Source organism: Mycteria americana, chromosome 2 (genome assembly GCF_035582795.1).
Source record: "Mycteria americana isolate JAX WOST 10 ecotype Jacksonville Zoo and Gardens chromosome 2, USCA_MyAme_1.0, whole genome shotgun sequence".
In the NCBI taxonomy this organism is placed as follows: Eukaryota; Metazoa; Chordata; class Aves; order Ciconiiformes; family Ciconiidae; genus Mycteria; species Mycteria americana.
The window spans coordinates 168,015,294-168,036,849 of record NC_134366.1 but is presented as its reverse complement, the minus strand read 5'-3'; the positions used below and the strand labels follow the sequence as shown (position 1 = coordinate 168,036,849).

The window sequence follows — 21,556 nt, the reverse complement described above, 5'->3', positions numbered from 1 at the left end:
CAGCATATTCTTACCTTGTACCAAGTTTCAATGCCAGCTGTGCCACGCTAGAAGCATTTGCTTTCAGCTTCAAACAGCTCCTGAAAAAGGTCCTACACCCCCATTTTTTTCCTTAAATCTCTTTGAATGTGATACGAAAATGGTACTTGCAGCTTGATTTAGATTTTTTTATTTCTTTTTAGTTTCACATGACTATGTTAGCTAGCAGACCACAGAAACCTCCTTCAGTATTTTTCTCAATAACCACATGAGGAGCTCTGTGACAGTGCAGGAGTCCCCAAACAGCTGTTATCCACTGCAGAACTGAAGCTTGCCTATGGAAATACTTATTTGATTATGTTTGTTCAAGAGTCTACTACTGTAGTCATTCAGCTCATAAAGCTACTCACCGTAAGAGTCGTATGTTTCTTCACTCAGTCCATGGCCATAGTCATAGTAATCTGCTCCGCTGTGTGGGAGGAGGGAAGCAGGAAGAAGAAAGAGAACAAGAAACAAAGCAGTTACCTTTTAAGAATCAATGCCTATCATTACACATTCTGCCTTTGAAAAGAAGAAAGCTTGGAGGATGTAGACATGCCCTAAGGTAAGAAAGGTAAGCATTCATGTGACAATGACAGCTTAGATCCTGTTTGTTATTAATAAAGAAGAGAAAATAAACCCTATTTACTTCCATCAAGGATTTTTTTTCATCACTGAGCCCCTGATCCAGTGTTAAATGTGGATGTGGGAATTTTATATTTATAATTATACTTGTAGATGGGAAGGTTGAAGATCTTATGAGTCCCAATGAAAGAAGAGTAGGAGGTGTAGGTACTGAACCCAATTCCTTTGTCTTATAAACTTCTTTTCATTACCTACTGTTGCCTAGTATTTTGTCTTTGCATCTTTAAATTCACTGATGAAAATGCAATAAAGGACAAGCAACTTGCTGATCAGAGGGTTATATAGTTTCTATATGTGTACAGGTTCCAGTGTCTTCAAAACAAGATAAATGTATACATATGCAAATGCTATCATTTTAATAGGCAGACAAGAAACAATAACAGGAACTTCAAAGTTAAAAGCAGAAATATGCAGTCATTAGGATTCAAAAGTATGTATGAATACCATAACCACAGCCTAAACCAGTCTTCCATTTCATAACGGCATTTCTATTTGTATTAAGACCACTGAATAGAAACTGAAGGACAAACCTTATTACATACTACTTTTCCATTATGCTTTCAGATTTCATATAACCATGTATAGTCTTCTATATAATTGACAGAACAAAAGGCTATTAGACATGTTTGTAGGACAAAAGCAGGTCTCAATTGTTTCTTTCCTTTTCTTTTGAACCACAGCCAGACCCAGGGCTGACGATATTTGGAAAATACTCTACAAACTGATGCTACCAACTCATTACCTTCTGAGTGAGAAGCAAATCACTGTAATATATGATCACTAGCAAGTAATTACTAATATTGACAAAATGTTTCTAATATTAGATTGCTAACAAAATAAAAACCAGAGAGAAAAGGCAATTTATTAGTCTTAACATGAATTAGCAGGTAAAGCATTTATATAAAACAACACATCACGACCACTTCTAAACTGACACAAGACAAAGATCATTTGCTGTTTTTGGTTTATTTGTGTTTTAGGTGGGGTTTTTTTAAGCGAAAAAGTTTTAAATACCACAAAATAATCCAGGACAGAAATAATACAGTTCTGGTGTGTGCAAATGCATACGTAAAAAGTGTGGATTTATATCTGTTACTGCTAGTATAAGGCTTCTTAAACTTAACCAGAATGCACTACGAAGACCCACAAAAAAGTATCTGTATACAACCTAAATGTTATCTATGGTTTGTCAGTCCACGTGATGAGGACCCCAGAATAACAAGGGCAAAGTTTGAAGCATAAGAAATAACATAATTTTGCCCTGCAGCAGTCAGTGATAAAACAGTCTTTATTCTGACAACCAACTTAAACTGACATTCAATTATCCTTCGACACAGTACTTGATTATTTATTTTAAGGCTGTCATCAAGTTTAGAAGCCTATAGCAGCTGAGCCCTATCCCCATATCTGTCAATCCTGTCAGAATGACTTTTGCAGGGTTTCATTTCATAGACCTAAAATATCTATTAAACAAAAAAATGACTCATTCTACAGCATATAAACTGCAAAACAAATAAATATCAGAAAGGAAAAATCTTTTACTTATACTGAAAGTATATCATGACCCATCAAAATTAATAATCTTTCCAAGAAGTAGAAGTTATAATGTGAAGTAATATTGCCTAGTGCAATTCAATACTCACTACTCTGAGCACTTTCCTTTGTGCTCTATGAACAACGCAAACCCTCTCTCAATGCAACTGTATGTTAAACAAATGCAAAGCTTCAGATAAGGCAACTTAAAGACTACAACCCAAAGAAAAGGGTACATACAGACAGCTGTAAGGAGTTCTGGGTAAAACATTAAAAAGATTTTTTGTTTCACCTGTAACAGTCTGAATAGCCCATGGAGTTCACAGCCAAAACCAAGATACCTGAGGTTTTTTTGGAGGAATTACAGGAAAAAAAGATCTAATACTGTATATGAAGTTACAGCTTACAGAACTGTATTTTCTTCAAAGCAATCACCTGCTAAAAGGAAACCTAGTCAGAGGAACCTGCAATATCAAACTTCTTTGTAAATTGTACGTTTGAACTCATTAACTGAGATAGTGGAGGTTAATTCTATTGTGAGGAATTAAGTAGCTATATTAAATAATTCTTCCTCTGGACAGAAGGTATGATGTCAATTTTTGTTTTAAAGCATCCTTGACATTTATACTTTTTTTATATACGTTCGCTGGCATCTTAGCATTCTGACTGAAGACTATTCAAACTTTGTATTTACCTTTAATGGATTTATTCTGGAAGGGAAACTCTTTTCTTCCTATTCCCTTCATTTCCTCTCGTAGAAAGGAGAACAAAAACCACCAAACAGGTTCATTTTCCTTTTGCCTCTTGTGCCTCCCTCCTTTCAGAACGAGGTAAAAAACATACCATGGATCCCTTCCTTTTTAACCCAGCAAGACTAAACCTCGAGTCTGCTTTGAGTTCATCTGTTTTAAGATGTGAAATGTCTTCTTGAGGCCATTTTCTTTAATTTTCTTTTCTTAATTTTTCTTTACTTCTCCAGTTGTCTGCAAGCAGTTTCTTCCTAGCAGCAGATGTGGGCAATACCTGAAAATTCTGTGGTGTCTACTTTGTAGATGGATAATTGCATTGCATTACATAGTATATTCAGGCAAGTTTTCAAGCATTTTCCCAAACATCAAATAAACAGTACAAGTGCAATCAACACTGGAGTATCAGCTGCGGATTAGATCTTTTGTACATATAGAGCCCTTAGTTATATCTACTCATGTTTAACTTCTTTTGTATTCCCATTCCAGCACAATGTCTTTGGGCTGACAGAGAAGACAGAGGTGGCAAAGAAAAAATGCTTTGATTTTCCATGTCAACATAAAAACTTGAAACCACCTAATGGCATGGAAGAATTAGCAAACAACAATAAACTTGAAGTACGATGCTTCTAATTGCTGAAGGCTGGGCATTAATCCTACAATGCTTAGAGGAAGTGTGAAGTGAGGCTTAAGTAGTTTAAATAAGGCCAGGGGTAAGTGCCTGTTTTCTCTGTTTAAGAAACAGCCTGAGATAGAGAGCAACCTCAGATTTTAGCCCTGCACTGATGAAGCAAAACCTTAGAGGAGCTTTTTTATCTAGTAAAACAGAGGACTGGGAAGCTTCCTGCCATTTTTCTAGAAACATTGTGCTGCGAGAAGTGTCTTAAAATACTTTAATTTAGAGGCATTCTAAATTAGGCATAAGCCTTCAGAGGTCTTGTGGAATATGACCTGAATTTCTCAGGCTTTTCTGCTAAGCTGATTGTTTCTGAAAATATCTTGATGAACCATAATAGAAGAACAAATCTTTATGAAAAAAACAAATAGCAGTAACTGCTCTTGACATGATGGTTAAGGAACTCAACTTTTATACTATATTAACTATTAGCTTATTCTGTCTAGAAATGTTGGAATATTCTCTTGGGAGAGATATCAACGGAATGGTAGAGTTCAAGCAAACACTCATGAAGATATCAGAACAGGTCATTAGGCTATTTTTGGGACAATCCTAGAACAGGTACGTCAACCATACAGTGCAAGTGTTCTGTATTATTTCCAAAAAAATGCATAAAGGTGGTCAAAGTATATTGTGATGAATGAATGCAATTGCCATGGCTCTTTAGATTTGATACAGGCATCTTTTAGAGTCAGCATTATGCCGCTTCTGCATTCGAAACAAAAGTAGTATGGCAGGGAGCCTCATTGCTAAGGGAAGAGTAAAAGGTCTCTGATTGAAAACTTCTAGTTTACTGGAAAAGCCCAGATTTAAGCACTGACAAGCCTGGTTACCGGGTTGAAGCACTGAGTGAACTGAAATTTTCTTCCTCTTCAGTGAGAAAAGACACCTTTTGCAACAAGGTCAGCTCCTAGTAATGCTTACGAGGGAAATATGGGAAAAAAATTCTGCTTTCTTTTGCACATTGGTATCACAAGTAACTTTGGGACTGATCCCTCTAGACAGAAGCCAGGACCATTTCAGAAAGTGACCAAAAACCCCCTTCAAAACACCAACACAGTTCCTCTTCTGCTAAGAGTAGCTCCATGTGTCACCTTTGTCCTACACAGAGGTCTCACAGAACAAAGTAGAAAGAACAAATGAGGATTTCGCTAGCAAGAGGTCTTATATAACAGATCCTGACTGATATGATCACATCCGAACAGAACTTTTCCACAAGGACAAGCCTCTCTCATTCCTACCAGATCTTCACACTCAGCTGCTTCTTATATCAAAAAGCATTCGTCAACAGTAAACAGGAAGAGCGTCCCAAATGTTATTGTCAAGACAACCATCACTGTAGGGAAGCTTCTCATATCTCCATAATTGTCTTGAACACTGAGTGGAGTATCTGTTCTTAATGCTTCTGTAGATCATTAGAACATCATATTCTGTAAGCCAGCTTACAGCAGGATAGCATAAAACCAAGATATCAAGAGGAGATACACATCTTTTCTTGTATCTTGCAGATGGATTTATTTAATGCCCAGTTCTACCACTTCTTAGCAGAAGTTTCTTTGGTACATAGTCTTATCCCTGCATCTCAGTTTGTCTGTAAAACAGATAATGATCTCAGAAAGCAACTGAGACATGTATGTGAAAGCTTTATAAAATACAGAAAAATGATGCAATCTTCCTTTAATTATATCCTATTGTACTCTCCTATGGATAATACAAATAGCAAATCTATTCCTATAATCCTAAAAGATGACCAGAGTGCCCCCTCAAGGATTCCCTTAGCTATCACTATTTAGAAATTGCTTTTTATGGCAGAAATTGCAATAAATTTCACTTCTGTAAAACAGTGAAATGCCCTCAGAGGCATCTGCATTCTGGTGCGACCTACCAGGCACAAAACTATGTCGATCTACATATTTCTAGCAGAACTCTACACATTTCCCTAAAGCTAACAGTTTTACCATTTGAAATGCCCAGTTATTGCTGTCTGAACTCATTCAGTCTCCCCCCACACACCCACTCTCATCTCCCACCTCTCAAAACAGGAAAGGTAAATGGCAAGTAGCAGAGGTGACTGAAGCACACAGTACAAGTAAGGCTTCCTTTCAGGAACAGCAGCAGCAGGGACCTATAGCTGTACCTTGAAACTATGAATAGAATACAGCAACAATACATTCCTAAACATGAGAAATGCTAAATAAAATGTCAAAAATTCGCTACATCAAACAAGAAAGCACCAGCAGAAAAACTAAAAATTCAGGCTGCCTAAACATCGGCATTTTGATTTGTCCTGTGACTTAGAACCAAGCTGCAGTCTTCCCCACATCACATTTGTCTGGTTTGCAAAGCAGTTTGGGGGAAGTGAACTAGGCTGCTATCAGAGGAAAATAAAGTGGAAGTCTTAAACTATCCAGGTGTGTAACAAATGTGTTCCAACTGCTAAATGGAGAACAGAGATGTGAACCAACATGAACATTAACATTGAAAAGGATGCCTTTATATTCCTTTCCCTCCAAACAGACAGGACTGCTCAGGAAAGTGGAAGCAGCAGAGAATAATGAAGATCTAGCAGTTATCAGTCAAAAGCTTTAGACTACCCATTGCAATACTGGACAGAGCTATGGATATCACTCCCTCTCATTCTTGGTTATCCCCCTTGAGTCCTGCATAAGAAGTTGTTGAAGAACCAAGATGATGTACCCCAATCTGTGACAAGTAACAAGACAACACTGACTCTAATACATCATCATCCACAAAAACTGCACAGACAGTATGTCACCATTCTGTCATTAAAAATACTACTCTAAGATATATATCATACCTTCTTGTCTGTCTAATTTATTGAAGGAATACTACAACTTTCATCAGTTTCCTATAAATTTGATACCCTTACTCATCAGTTGAAATTGAAGAGCATTTGAGAGAAAAATATAATTCCATTTCAGTTTTATATCATAATTAAAAAGTAATAGAAGTACAATCAAGGAACATATCTGGTTAAAGAGATTATATTTAACTGTTTTCAGGGCCGCATAACCATAAGTATCTGCAGATCTTAAAAGCAATATATTACCATGTTTGAGGTCTTCCCAGTGCTCCTCTAATGCCCCTTACACAGGCAGGGTTCAAGCCTTGCCTCTCCAAGTACAGTAAATCAGACCTTTTCCTCTTGCATTAAAGATAATTCAATCCACTTAACTGCTAAGACTTGTTTGCTGGGCTTATGTGGGCTCTACTACTTTTATCAACATGTATGTTCCAAGCGCATTGCGCCTGACAATTACACCACAATAAACCTCAAATTCTGATGGTTAAACTGTATTTTTTATCATCTGTCAATCAAATGATGCCAAAATTGTGCTTAAAAGTACAATTTACAGCTCCCAGTATTTCTTCTAAAATAAAATACAAGCAGGAGAAACAAATAAGACCAATTTAAAGTCTTCCTGCAACCACCTCCCTTTTCTGAAGTTGCCCAATTAAATAGATATTTTCCTCACCAATGGAAAGAAGCAAAATTTTTCTTCCTTTGAAAGCAAACCAAATACTACAGGATAGTCTAACAGAAAAGCCTACAATTTTCAATTACTGCTAGTAAGCTGACATAGTATGTTGACTGTCAAACAGCAAAATAGTGTCAAATCTTCATCTACAAAAGCAGGTTCTGTGACAAAAATATATTCTGAACTGATGAAGCCTGATTTCTCATGCCTCTCTCATTCAATAGGCATTGGCTTTCAAGAAAGTGTGAGTTTCCAGTGAAGATCCTTTTCCACCCCACACTGGGGAAAATAAATCTTCCTTATATATATTCTTCACTGTCTACTGCAAGTGTAAATTTATGATGTCCTTTCTCTAGTCATAGAGAGACTATGTAGTCTCTCTTCCTTATCATGGTATCTCTTAATGAAAATAGTAGAAAGTTTATTATGTAAGACATTTGAAAAGTTATTTCTAAACGAATAACTTACATTTGTAAGATTTGGAAGCCTGATTATCCAAGTTCTGTCTCCAAAGACAATATAGCTAGCAGCACTGCTGCAGCACCCTGCTGAGCCCTAGCAACTGGATACTCTCCTTCCTCTCTGTTACCTCCATCATCCAAGTTTAAAGTACTTTTTTTTTTAAACATACTGTAATTAAATTGAAGCCCTCATAATTAAGATATTTTTAAACTATGACTAATTCCACAAGTTACCATTAATAACTACAATATAGTATTTAATATTTCAAAAATATTCACTGTTAATGCGTTTTTCTTTCTATTAAGGACTTCTTAAAAGATCTTATTTGACCTATCTATTTCTCATGTTTTCACCTGTGTAATCAGTCAAGGAAAAAATCCTAAATCCTACCAAATACTCATCCTCTTGTAATTATACTGTGGTAATTCAAGCACCCAGTTTAAGATGCTGTACAATCACCTAAGTAACATTAAACCAATCACACAAAATGAATAATCTAATTTTATGAAATAATTACTTTTTTGGATTCTTTAAATATTTAAAATTTCATGTCATTACTTTTGTACTATTACAACACCTCAGTTTTCTCCAACAGGTCTCTAAATTTAGTAAATGCATTTTCACTTTTTTCCTAAGCATCGAGGCATAGTCATAGTTCAGTTTAATAGCAAAGCCATGAAGAGAACCAGAATTATTTTTTGTATCTAAAAAGCATTTTACTGAGTATAATTAGTACAAATTAAAAGTAATCCTAACATTTCTTAAATAGCGAAGTAATCTACTAATGTCAACATGATGAGGATTCTAAAAACCTTTTCCAATTTTATGAGTGCAGCATGTGGTATACTTGTGTTAAGATTAATTTTTCCTTTAAAGACAAGTTTTTTCCATCATTACACTTGAATTGCCTTTTACTGAAGGTTTCAGATCAGATTTCTGTAAACCAATTTTTTGTAAAAATTCAAGCATGTATGCTAGACTTACAAATAAAATCTGTGCTATTGAGGCACTTCTGAATATTTTATCTTGTCACATTTTAACAGGTAACAAAAAAAGGAAGACAAACTATCTCACCTGAAAAACTAGATCTGAAAAACTGCAGAAAATAATCTCTTCCAACAATATGAGTGTAAAAATTAAGCAGGAAACCACATGGCAGGGATTTTCAGTTAAAAGATACAGTAGCTTATTTATACTAAGGTTTTTAGGTTTTATTTGCACAGAATTATAAGCTCAGACATACCAGGTGTTCATAAGCAACAACAATTGCAAAATACTAGCCATTTGCACTATCCCCAGAAATCAGACTGCTGTGGATTGATTTGATTTATAAGTCAGAGCATGAAATACAAACAGCTACTAACATTAAAATCCAGAGAATTACATCTTGAAAAGCTACAGTAACAGACACTGTTTTGCATATAATGCATATTTATACAGCCTGGAAATGCATGATTGCTGACAAACTTAACAATGTAAATTTAAAACACTGAGCACCACAAACAAAATGTTAGCAATTAACTTTCAAATACCAATAGCAACACCTCCACAAGCCAATTTCAAATAAATACACTCAGCTCTTTATGAAAATCCTCCTCTTATAAACAGCAATGTCATCATCTTTTGTATGACTACTAAGCACAGTTTCAGAATACACCTGAAAATTTGAGTTCCTAGTGGAAAATGAGGAAGGTCTTGTCAAGAACTACATACTAGGAATCAGCTTCTCTCAAAACTAAGGTGCCTCTGGAGTGGCACACAATCAGGGATTTACAGATTTGAAGGATTTTAGCAAACCAATTTACTTGTATTATTTAGGCATCAGTTGAACAATGGCCACTGCTGGATTTCAAGGTTTGGGTTGTTTTTTTTTTTTTAAGTCCTCTTTTCAACCTGATATCCAGTTATTTAGCTCTTAAGTAGCTACCACAAGCTACAAAACAAATTTCCTCAAACCTTTTAAACCATGAGGTCTTTTTGCATAGTCTTCCCTACTTTAAAGAAATTTTACATCTTGAATCAGTCACCATTGAAGCGAACGGTAAAGAATAAGGCCTCGCCACATGGTATTCATAACGCTGGGTTTTTAACATGCTTACGAATTACCACATGGGCAGTTATCTTTTCATGCTCTTAGATAAATAATTTAAAATAAAGTTGCAGCATGTACTTCTCACTTCCCAACGCATTAGCCAATAAACACAGAGTGAACTAGAGGCACTGAATGAACATAGATATACTAAAGAGAATTTGCCTATTCCCTCAATTCAGATTAGCTTGACTGGATGGCTCTAAGGTTTACAGGCAATTTACAGGTATTTGAATGTATCACATTTAGGTATAGTTTGACATGGCAGCAATTATTATTAGATATGCAAGAGCAACTGAGGAACATGATGTTTAAACCAACGGCACAATGGTTGTTGCCGAGAGAAATCTAGAGCATTAGTAAGTACAGAACCCAGAAAACATCGCAGAAAACTGTAGACAACACCAGCAATTACCTTAAGTCCTAGTATTTCCCCTTTCATATCAGTGTTTAGATTAAATTTCTCCTGCAATGGAGTGAAGGTGAGATCACCAAGACTGAAGACCTAAGCCAGCTTTTAAATTATAAATTCTAATTGAACACAAAATGACTACATTACTACATGAATGACTTATTATTTTTGCCCCTCAACAGACACAGGCATATAGTTATACAAACTATTCATTTTCTAGTTGAGACTGCTGATCTCTGTTGTAGGTAAAACACCAATAAAGCTAGATAAAAGCAGTTGGGATTTTTTCAGGAAAAGAGGTATCCAGTTTTAAATACTAGCAGACAAGCATAAAGAAGTTATTTGAAACTTCTGAGTGCCATGAAGCAGACAGATGGGGTTCTCCACATTTTTTTTGTACTACAGTAACTGTTAGCCATTCTCTCTTGATAGTAAACTTAAAAGCACACAGTAAACCTTTAATGCTGTTGGAGAGGTAACAAACCCAGCCCCCTTTCTCAGCAAGCTTGTCACATAATCTGAATTTTAGTAACAAACCTCATTCTCTGGCATGTTAACTCTCTGCAGCATCTGTCACTGCTATGAATGGTTGATCATAAGTACCTCTGTAGTCATCTCAATGCTATTAAGCAGATGGCAGCGCTAAATCCGAATGATGTAGTACATCTCCCTGGTGGACTTTGTTTCCATACACTACCATTATTCTACAATTCCTCAGTGATAAATCTTATGTATTCTAGAGAACATTAAACAGGGAACTGACAGTGCCAATTGATTTATTAGCATCCATTTCCCTTTGCCCTATTATTGTCTTCGCAAACACTTGTACAGATCATGTATGGAGCCACTAAGGGACAAAAGCACTTTTGCTCAATTTGAAACATATTTCAGAGATTTAAAATAAATAGAATTTTTCTTCATGCTGAAATGTTTAAACTGATCTACAAATTTAAATGAAGACCCAACTAAATGCTCCTGCTTCCTCCACAATATTCTTCTCTGAATTTTCATAATAAAATTAATCTAGCATTAACATCAGGCCATTAAAACACCCACTACTTTCTGCAATAAATCCAAGTAAAGGATTACAGTTCCAGACAGATTTGGGGAAGTCCTTTAAGAGTCAGCTGGGTTGTGGAAGTAAGCATGCGTATGCACTAGTGAGGGGAGCTGACAAATCTACATGCGTCTGACAAGAAAATGTCTGCACCAGCAGTCACACGAGCATGGTTTCACAGTTGTAACTCACATTCTACCAAAAAGGTTTTTGGCATACAACTGCACATGTTAAATTACTACATATGTATACAGAAGAAATTTTATGATGGAATTACTGACTGCATAACGTGAAATCTGCCCTGCATGACAGAGTAACGTTCAGCCTAGTCTTGTTGCTCTCCTTAGCTAGGCATTGAATATCAACCATAAATGATCATAGCTTTTGACAGTGTTCACTATGCTCTATTACTTAAAGCAGCTGAGACAGTTTTACATTATTTGCTAGCTTTTGATTTTCAGAAACTGAGAAATATTTTGTTAAATTGATTTTAGATTGCTTTGGGTTTTTATAACAATAACAGCCCAGTTGATAAACCATCCCAGTTTATACTGGTAAAAATACCATCTAACAATCCTCTGCAAAAACCTATATGTATAATTTAGTCACATCTCTTCTAAAAATCAGTTAAGATATCTAGTCAAGCTCAGTACATCTCCAAGGAATATTTTTTAAGCCTTTTTGACCATAAAAAATAATTCTGTTAAAAGACATCCTGAAGCACTACCTGGGGCTTTGTTGTATGAACAAACAACTGTGGATAAGAAAATATTGTAAAGGAAAACTACTTTTTATAGGATTACAGGGCATTAAGATAAATGAGAACTTGGAGAAAACTCTGATGTTACTCTCAATATTAGTACTGTGACAGGTTTTAACTAAAGCTTCAGATTGCCAAGCACAAGCACAGATAGTCTCACACAATGTCAAATAAAATGCTGTTAAGCTTTTAAACACACATGATTTGGTAGCAGCAAGCAGTTAGGTTATAGAAAAGAAGAATTGTTTGCAGAGGCATGCAAAGTCTCAACTACCTTAATGCCCACAGAAATATACGGTATGCTATTCTTCATATCTGAACATATCAGCCATCCTAGTCCATCTCAGATTTGGCCATTTCTGGGAAATACACTAGAAACATCAAAATTAAAAACAATAAAGGAGAGTCACACTGTGTTGTACTGAACGGCCAAATTTGGAGAATTTCCATCTTTAACAGAGGAATCACTAAAATAAGGAAAAACTTTAAAAACAAAATATTTCAACTGTCTCCACTGTATCACACTGTACTTTGTACACACAAAGTACACTTGTGAACATTAGCCAAGTTTGATGAGGTGCAAGAAGAGCGTTCATATACTGAAAAACTACTGCAAGTGATTTAATGCGCAAACCCATCTTTTCCGTTTACTAGCTATTTCTCAAGTTTCCTCTAATACACAATATCATTAATACCACAATCTTCTAGAGAAATTAATATCAGAAGACATACTAGAAATGCTATTATTTTTTAGATTACTACTTTCAACTTACAAAAGGAAAGGTGGAAAAGTCATTTACGCATGCTAGTCACTAAATGATGCATTTTAAACACGTGAATGCCCTCTATGCGCAAATATATTTTCTTTCCATGCTTTATGAGGGCAAAATATCAAGAATGATATAAGGCTAAACTATGAAGACAATATACTTTTCCCTAATTTCCTTCACAGTAAAGACATTGCAATGCACCTAAATATGATAAGTATCTCTTAGTGATTACAAAATGACATTTTGCAATATGGGCTACTATTTGATATTCGGATTAAAGATAGGAAAGCTGTTCTAGGTAGCTCAGATGTCTGTTTATAGTTATTACTTTTTGCCTGCCAATACAATCCTAAAAATCTTTTTGCCAAGCGAGAAAATATGCCAGAAAATGAGTGTCGATACCTCAGGAGAAACATACAAGTGAATCATTTCTTGTTTTCTTTTACCATGCAGCACTTAAAATTAGGAGGAAAAAAATGAAGTAATCATTCAGAAGATAATTCAACAAAATCTAACAGTATATGTGTTGTGAAACTACAGGTAAAATACAAAGCAATCATTTAATGAATATCTCCTTCCAGACTGGGCTAAGCATGTGCAAATATATCTAAGAATATTACATATATTCTTAATGTATTACTCCTCTACAAGAGCAACTTCATTTCTTGGGAGATTTGCTTTTTACTAATTTTAGTTCAAAGGAAAAAAATCTTAGTGAAAATGTTCTTAACGTGGAAAAAAATCAAATCCAAGTAATGTCTAGTTTTGGCTCAGGCAAATGACTTTGTAATGAAGTCCAAATGTTTGTGTGCAATAAACCCATTTACCAACACTAGAAGCAGTAAAACAGAATAGAATTACCAACATAAAAGTTGAGGACTATTTTGGTAATTTTCTTTCTGGAAAAAAAATCTACCACCAGCAGCTGCTCTCCAAATGTAACATCCTACAGAGTCTCATATTTTGAAGGTCCTACACTTCTGGTTTCTTAAGTCATATTATTTTTATCAATTTTCAGTAGCTTACAAGCCTGTAGGAGCCAAGTATCAGACACAAAGGTATTTTCATTCTGTTAGTTCTCAACAATAATGACACTTGAACTTTCCACTAAGCTTTTTCACATTGACTAAATTGTTGGGCACAGGAAAACTCATTTATGCAACAAAATTTAAGTTGGGTGTGTCAACCCTACAGCAAAGCAGATGTCAGGTGTAAACAGCTTTGTTCTCAACTTTGCTATGAACAGTTCTGTACTATTTCAGATAAAGCTACATTGTAAAAAAGTCTTAAATACTTAAGCAGAAGGTAAAATGGTCTAATCCATATCTATTTATCAACATCACAATACCCACCAATATCTCCCTTTTCTACTGTCATCTTCTTCCCAAAGGGCAAGGTTTGAAGCTCTAATCACCCCAAATAACCAAAGCAGTAATGCAGAACTAGAACATTTTATTTTATTTTACCATTTTCTCAACATTCTTGTTTCAACTATTTGAAGTTTGCCATAAAAGTTTCAAGAAATTCTCAATGACATTATAAAATCTACTACTGATCAAACTATGAATGCTTGGTCTAAGAGAGAAAGAGTGAGAATAAATTACAACTCAGTAAAAGATGCACAGAAGGTCCCTTTCCAGATGTGCACATTAGGAGTACCTAACAGCGAGGACAATCAGCCACGCTGCTAAATAATATCATGTGATTTGCCATTAAGTTCAAGCTACCACCTAATACAAGTAGTTTGTGCTTCATAGCATTTTTCCCATCATTGGGACACATTAGTATTCCTTGTAAGTCATGGAGTTTTCAAATAGCAACTCCTTTGAAGAAAGCACAATTTTAAGAAAATAAATCAGAAGTGCTTAAAAGTACTGTTGGGAATGAAGTGGGGAAAGGAACACAAATTGCAAGAGATTCAAAATTGTCACAAAGACAATTCCACAAAGGAGTAAAACAAACTAAAGGGTGTACTTTTTTTACAGCCAAATAAAGGTAAAATAATGGAATATAACCACGTTTAAGTAGTAAGAAAATGCAATCAGCTCCATGTTTCAGATGATTTAATACCTTTTATAAAGTTTTTTTTTTTCCTCTTCTCTCCTCCCTGCCACCCCTCCCTCCGGAAATGAATCTGAATTAAATTTTCCTGAATTTCCTGAACTTTTGAAAACTTTGATTTATGATTTGGCATCACTAAAACTCTTTGTTTCAAGTTCTCATTTCTCTTTCAACCACTCAGTAACTTGACATTTATACTTACATGATACTAGAGACAAATAACATTGGGGGTTATTTCTAATAAGCCTCTTATAACATTTTTGCTGTTTAAGATGAAATTGAAAAAATCTTTAAGTAAAACTAACGTTCCAACTGTAGAATACTTCAAATGTAGTTACAGCAGATCTGGAGACTTACCTTTGTGCTTGAGTGCTATAGCTGTTATCATAGGAATCATAGCTTTGTTCATCATAAGCAGTTCCATAACCATCATCATACTCCTGAAATGATATAAGAGGTAGTATTAACTGTAAGCACACTGCAGAAACAAAATCGTAACCTAGTTCTGAATATGAAAGACAATACTCTCCTGAAATGCATACATGACATACATACACTATGAAGTGGCAAAATCTTAAAGATATTAATAGAGACTACTTCCATTTAGGAGGCCACACACATCTAAGACTATAATTACTTCAAAGGCATTTTGAACTATCAGCAATGTGCTTCAAAAAGATTTTTTCAGTTAACACTGGCTTGTGCAGAGACAGTACAAATGCTTCATGTCTCCGTGTACTTGACTTTGAGATGAGTGAGCTACTGATCTTCAAGAAAGCTCTGGGAAGCACCTCAGGAATCAAAACACCTGAACAAATATTGTGCAACTGACTTAGGTGTCTGACTTATTTCTGGACAATAAATTCAGTATTCTACATAGACTAGATGGGAAAGAAATTCCCTAGAGATAAGACTAGTAAGAATGATGGTTTTACTTCTTTGAATGCCCTCTATATACTCTTCAACTTGTGGAAGTTTAGCATCCATTAAGAAACTAAAAGTAAGGATTTCTTACTCCTCCCACATTTTCCACACTATTTAAGTATACACTGTAGTAACAGTCTTCCCAAAATAGCACTGGATTTAAAACAGAGTTGAACAAACCACTAACTCCAGCTACAAGTCATACAGAAGTTTAAGATAAAAACAAGAGACAATGATGCTGTGTTTTCCCAGAGAAAGATGAACTACAGAAATCCAAAGAACTGTCACCAATTTATTGTTTCATCCAATAATAAACCTAACTGAACTAAACACATGAAAAGTAGAAACAGCACTTCCTTTGTACCGATTCCTAGGAAATCCGAATATCCAAATCCTATCCAAATATGCCAAAGACCTCAAGGGATATTTAGGGGTATCTTGACCAGTTTTGCCAGATGAGAATGACCTAATGAGAAAAGACACTTTGAAGATACAGGGACCCAGAGAAATGAAAGTTAGGCATCATCCTATATATGGTGTTTTCTGAATAAGCGTGTATCAAACCCTGGCGACGTAAGGATAAAGTCTCATGAAAGAACAAACTCTTTCCCAGGAAAAGAAATCTTTAAGAATCTTTCAGCAATGACAGAAAACAAAACTGACAGCCGTATCAATTAGGTAGGGATGACAAGTGATGGATTGTCCAACTCTAGTAGAAAACATCTCCAATGATTGGAATCTGACAGCTTTCTAGACATTGTAAGGAAAGCCAATAACATCCTCAAAACAACCGATAGGAAAGTGAATTTGCTAAGAGAGTTTTTAGCATTTTTCCAGCCATTTAAAATTGCTTATATGGAAAACCAGGCAATCTGCCCATCAATACTGCTTCACCATCGCTAGATCAGTGAACATGATTGTTTCCCAGCAGCGATTAGTAGAAGGGTGTCTATGAATAATTGCAGGCACAAATGAGTGACAGACTATTCATAGGTCTGGAAGAAGAAACGAGGATTCTTCCAATTGTCTGCTGTGAAGAGATCCATGGATAAATAGTCCCACTTGAGCAAATGCACTGTGTTCTCTTTCAGTAATTCACTGTCCTGAACTAAAAATTAAAATAGAGTCTTAGCATTTTCTTTGCCCATCTGATATGGATATGGATTTTTCTTGATAAGCCACACACTAAACACACAAAACCATTGCCTCCTGGCAGTTATTACGAACAAGCACTTTATTACTTATTGATGCAATACACAGACATCTGTTAACAATACAGACATTGATCAACAGCAGAAGCTGAGCCAACTTATGTGCTCTGTTCCAGAACATTTACATGACATTTGGTCTTCTCTCATAGAATCTCCCAGCTGTGAACCAGCCATCCCTAAGAAGGACTCCCAAACTTCAAACCCTGCACACCCAGCAGTGATAACAAATGAAAACCGAGGACTGAAATTAACTTTTAACATATCAGGAAAGCTTAGCCACTAAGGAATCATTGGAGAATTCTTAAACAATCAGTCCTATTCTTCACATTTATGTTAACTATTTTAGTAAAAATTGATCATGAAAGAGAAGGGGAAACCAGAATACTCTGAAGTCTCGGTAATCAGAAAGAGTTTACTGGTGAAGACTTATTTCCTCCCCCAGTCCAAAAAACAAAAGCCCAAACAAGATCATATTTTCATCCCATGAATGGGAGCATTTTGCTTCTGTTATTATTCTACTTTTCAGGATAACCTAGAAAACTAACTCTCATCACATTTAGTCTGATCAAAAGAAGGCAAGTGTGCTGTACAGTTTGCGCTTACAACAAAAATGTAGAAGAAAAGTGAGCTGAAAATGCTAAAGTCCTCTTAAACTACAGGTATTTTCCACACATTTGAAATATCAACCAGGAAGGTAGCAACTGTCCTGCCTTCTGTTAATTTCAGTCTTAAGAATCTTCCCCCAAAGTAACAGAACAGCTGTAATTACAAGACAAATCTTCTTAACAGAAGATGAAATTACTCTGTAAAATCTCAAACCTGATAAATAACTCCTTTATGAAGCCAGCCTATAAACCAGAATCATGTTACATTTCCTCTTAAAGAGAGCTTCTGCCTGCAGTTGATATAAATCCAAAGAGCAGCACTGGTAACAGTAACCATTCAGTGAAAAGCACAGAAATTTTTCATGAATAGAACCAAAGGCAATGTGTAAATATGCACCCTTCAAATATATTAAATAGTAAGTTACTATCACAGGTCAAAAGATGATAAAAGCAATGAAAACAGTCTTTGCCAAAACCTCTGCACTACCCAAAAGTTTATAAATCATGCTAAGCCTTGCTCATCAGTTTCTTTCTAATAATTAAGTACTCTAAACATACCCTTGTTCATGGGGAATAGGAAATGGTGGCTTTAAGTTATAATCTGCTGGCAGTGACAGTGACAGACTAGTGTTTGGGCCCTCTTTAGGGAAAATTAACAATGTTTCAAAGAGAACAAGACAGAGAAACAGGAAGAAAGAGGGTAAAAAGTTCATTTTAACAAAAAGGCATTTGCAGTGCTGGGAAAAAAAAAAGTCATGAAATCAATAAGAAATCAATTTTCCAGCTCTCCCCAACTAAGGAAATCCATCCAAGGGAAAAAATTAAGGCTGTTATCACTACAACTAAAAGGTTGTTGTTTCTTTTCCTCATCATTCTCTGAAATTAATACTTACACCAGTACTTTATCACGGAATACTAGAGCAATGTATTCCTTTTAGATAAAAACCATCACATTCAAAAAAAATTGTCTGCACAGAGATTAACTTGAAGGAGAAAGAACATGAGACAACATCAGCGCAATGCAACAAATTTTTTTTTTTTTGCAAATTAGAATTGTAAAGGGAACAGCCATTTTGTTACATGGAAATAACATCTCCCCATCATTTAATCAACGGGGAATATGGGGCAATCAAAACAAATATGGGTAGCTACTACCATCTAAGGTCTGAGTGATAACATTAAGGACATTAGCAGCAAGCATGCACAGACTGTAAGCTCTTATTTTGCAGATTTTCATCTGTTTTCATCTAGAAGGAGCCTAGTGCATATTCAACCAGAACAAATACGGTATTCCCAGAATGAGACATATACTAGTGGATTGTCTTTCATGCACTGCAAAAAAAAAAGAGTTGCTAATGAATATAGGCAGTAACATTTAAACCAAGTTACTACTAGGCCTAAACAAGTCTGTTTTTCTATATACAACAGCAGGGAGCAGTGTCAGAATCAGGAGGACGTTTCATGCTCATTCAATAATATTTAGGACGAGCGGAAATGGCCTCAAAGTGCATCAGGAGAGGTTTAGATTGGATATTAGGAAAAATTTCTTTACTGAAAGGGTGATCAAGCATTGGAACAGGCTGCCCAGAGAGGTGGTGGAGTCACCATCCCTGGAGGAGTTCAAAAAATGTAGATGTGACACTTCAGGACATGGTTTAGTAGGCATGGAGGTGTTGGGTTGATGGTTGGACTAGATGATCTTGGAGGTCTTTTCCAACCTTAATGATTCTATGATTCTATCAAGTCAGAAAAAGGTCAACTTAGATCAGCAGCTTAAAGTCTAAAATAATTTGAGAAGAAAATTTTATATGCACATTATAGATGAACTTTCAACTTCAAGATAAGGAGGTGGAAAAGCTTTTCAGCCTTTCCCCAAAGACACTCTACGGTTTCCACAGCCAAACTTGCCTGAGTTCCTGAGAAAAAGAAAAGATTTTTCCATTCTCTCCACCTCATCCTGAAAACCCCAGAGAAGGTAAATGTAAAAGATTAAAAATGAAACAAAACAATTGAGGGACTTAAAACTTTAAAAGATTTTTTTTTACATTTATTTCTTCTTGCTTGTCCTATTTAGCGTGAAAAAGAATATTGTAACTGGCAAAAAAGAAGTTTTCTGTTACGAACTTGCTTTCCAAAAGTCTTACCTGAATTCACTCTGACTTTAAGAATAGTCTTAGCACTTCTGAAAAGCCACAACTTAGTAAATACATTGCGTAAAAAAAGGTGTAAGACCTAAGTGGAAACCACAACATTATCCAGAGGGTAAGAGACAGAATGGACAGAAGATCATTTCTCTAGTTCCTAGAGAATGGAGCTATTTCAAACCCTTTTCCAGGAACCCAAAAAAACCTTTTTTTACACTCAAAGCAACTAAGGAAATAAAAACATTTGAAATTAACTTCATTAAAATGTTGCATGTTATTAGGAAACTATCAATATTCAGAAGACCACAGTAAATTAAAACATGGTGCGACTCTTGCAAAGTGACACCAAAGTGACACTTGAACTCTAAATCAGGGAGAATGTAAATTCTTTTCAAAGTCTTATGTCATCCGGATTAGCCCTTACTTTGCCACCTCAAGTCCAAGAAGCATTTATTTATAAATAAAAAGCTCGGTGTTTTTCATATTGTATGCAAAGTTTTTGCTCTTTTTTCCTACAGATCTTTCCTTTTTCAACCACGAACAATAAGTGAGCAAATGAACATTAATGAGAAAAAAGTCTGCTTTAAAAACAGTTTACGCTGCAAAATCAACATTGTATTAATAGATCCAAGAAATTGCTTCCACAGTATGCTTTTTTAATCCTAATTTTCAATTTTTCAAATCTGAACTAAGTATAATCTCAATGAAGAGATACAGAATTCAAGCTTAATGCTGGAGATTAAAAGAATTTGCACCAGCCTTCTAGGAAGGGGCACTAAATAACAGGCTATAGGTTATTCAGCTGAATGGGCCCTCACTTGTAAATAGTAAGACTTAGTGTTCATTTCTTTCACTAATATGTGATACATATTAGTGGATGGATACATATATGCATATTTTATAATAATCGCTGGATCATGAAATGGATTTCTGTTCTTAGCCATCCAGCCAAATGTCACTTGAGAACAAACTTCCCTTAAATCTTCCCACAAATTTGTAAGGATTTCTTGCAAAATCGAAAGGACAGAAGGCACTGCTCCTGACACTGTGTATGCTAGGACAGTCAGTATCCTGGTGGTCAGCACACCATCTCCAGAGAGAACCAAGGGAATACGAATACCTGCGACAGGCATTTGAACACCAAGGGCCTTCCACTACTGGAGAAATACTGAGCTTTAAATTAAGAACAGACATCTAGCATCACATCTTCTGCTCATCATTTGGATGGGATCTTGTTAGCCAGCATGTTACTTAATGTGTCTTAGGTCTTTCCCATTTCTCATGGGAAACAGTATGAGCGTAGTCTCATACTATTGTAGCATCTATACTATATATGTATCTTCTAGTATAGTAGTGTGAGTATAGTCTCGTAGTACAGACTTACATGATTAAGTCTGAAACACTGCTTTGTCCACCAGTAATGCAATGTATTTCTGGAAATATCCAGAAATGCATGCTTCAGGAACTATAAACTTTTAAAACTTGCAGTCCCTAAGTTTTAGGATCTTCCAGAATAAGGCAATAACTAAATGTAGATTTTAAAGAATAGATTTTGAAGTCTGTTATCAGCATCCCTTTGGTATCCAAGTGTTCATGCACCCTTCTAAGTAGTATCTTTAAATTAAAAAAAAAAATCTTTGCATGTAATTGGAAATAGTTCATAATGTTCTTTTTCAAGTTGCAATTCGCTTAACATTAGAAAGGCTCCCTAGGTCTCTTACTGGTAGACATTCCATCTTAATTCAATTTCTTATTACAGAAAACAATCTCATTGAAGCATTCTAAGTGAAGCATTAACTGCTAGAAAATATACATGTGGTCACTGCATTAGAAAAATCTGCCGCTGAGGTAACCCTTGTCTGAACACAAGAAAACATCAATAAAATTGCCAGAAAAAGATCTGAAGCTCTGCCACAACTTTCCCACACACACACTAGGGAGGA

The 21,556-nt window shown here is 35.6% G+C and overlaps 1 protein-coding gene across 5 annotated transcripts in view; it reads right to left on the bottom strand.

Annotated features, from left to right (window-relative positions):
- KHDRBS3 (KH RNA binding domain containing, signal transduction associated 3) overlaps window positions 1-21,556 on the bottom strand; it is a 95,873-nt gene that overhangs the window by 7,091 nt on the left and 67,226 nt on the right. For all 5 annotated transcript variants that reach the window (XR_012774597.1, XM_075495321.1, XM_075495322.1 and 2 more), the window contains 2 exons: window positions 15,087-15,169; window positions 390-448 (listed from right to left, as the gene is read on the bottom strand). Coding sequence is in view for 4 of the 5 variants with exons in the window: in XM_075495321.1 (XP_075351436.1) it covers window positions 390-448; window positions 15,087-15,169 (142 nt within the window). In the remaining variant the exon portion in view is untranslated. The remainder of the gene's footprint in view (window positions 1-389; window positions 449-15,086; window positions 15,170-21,556) is intronic.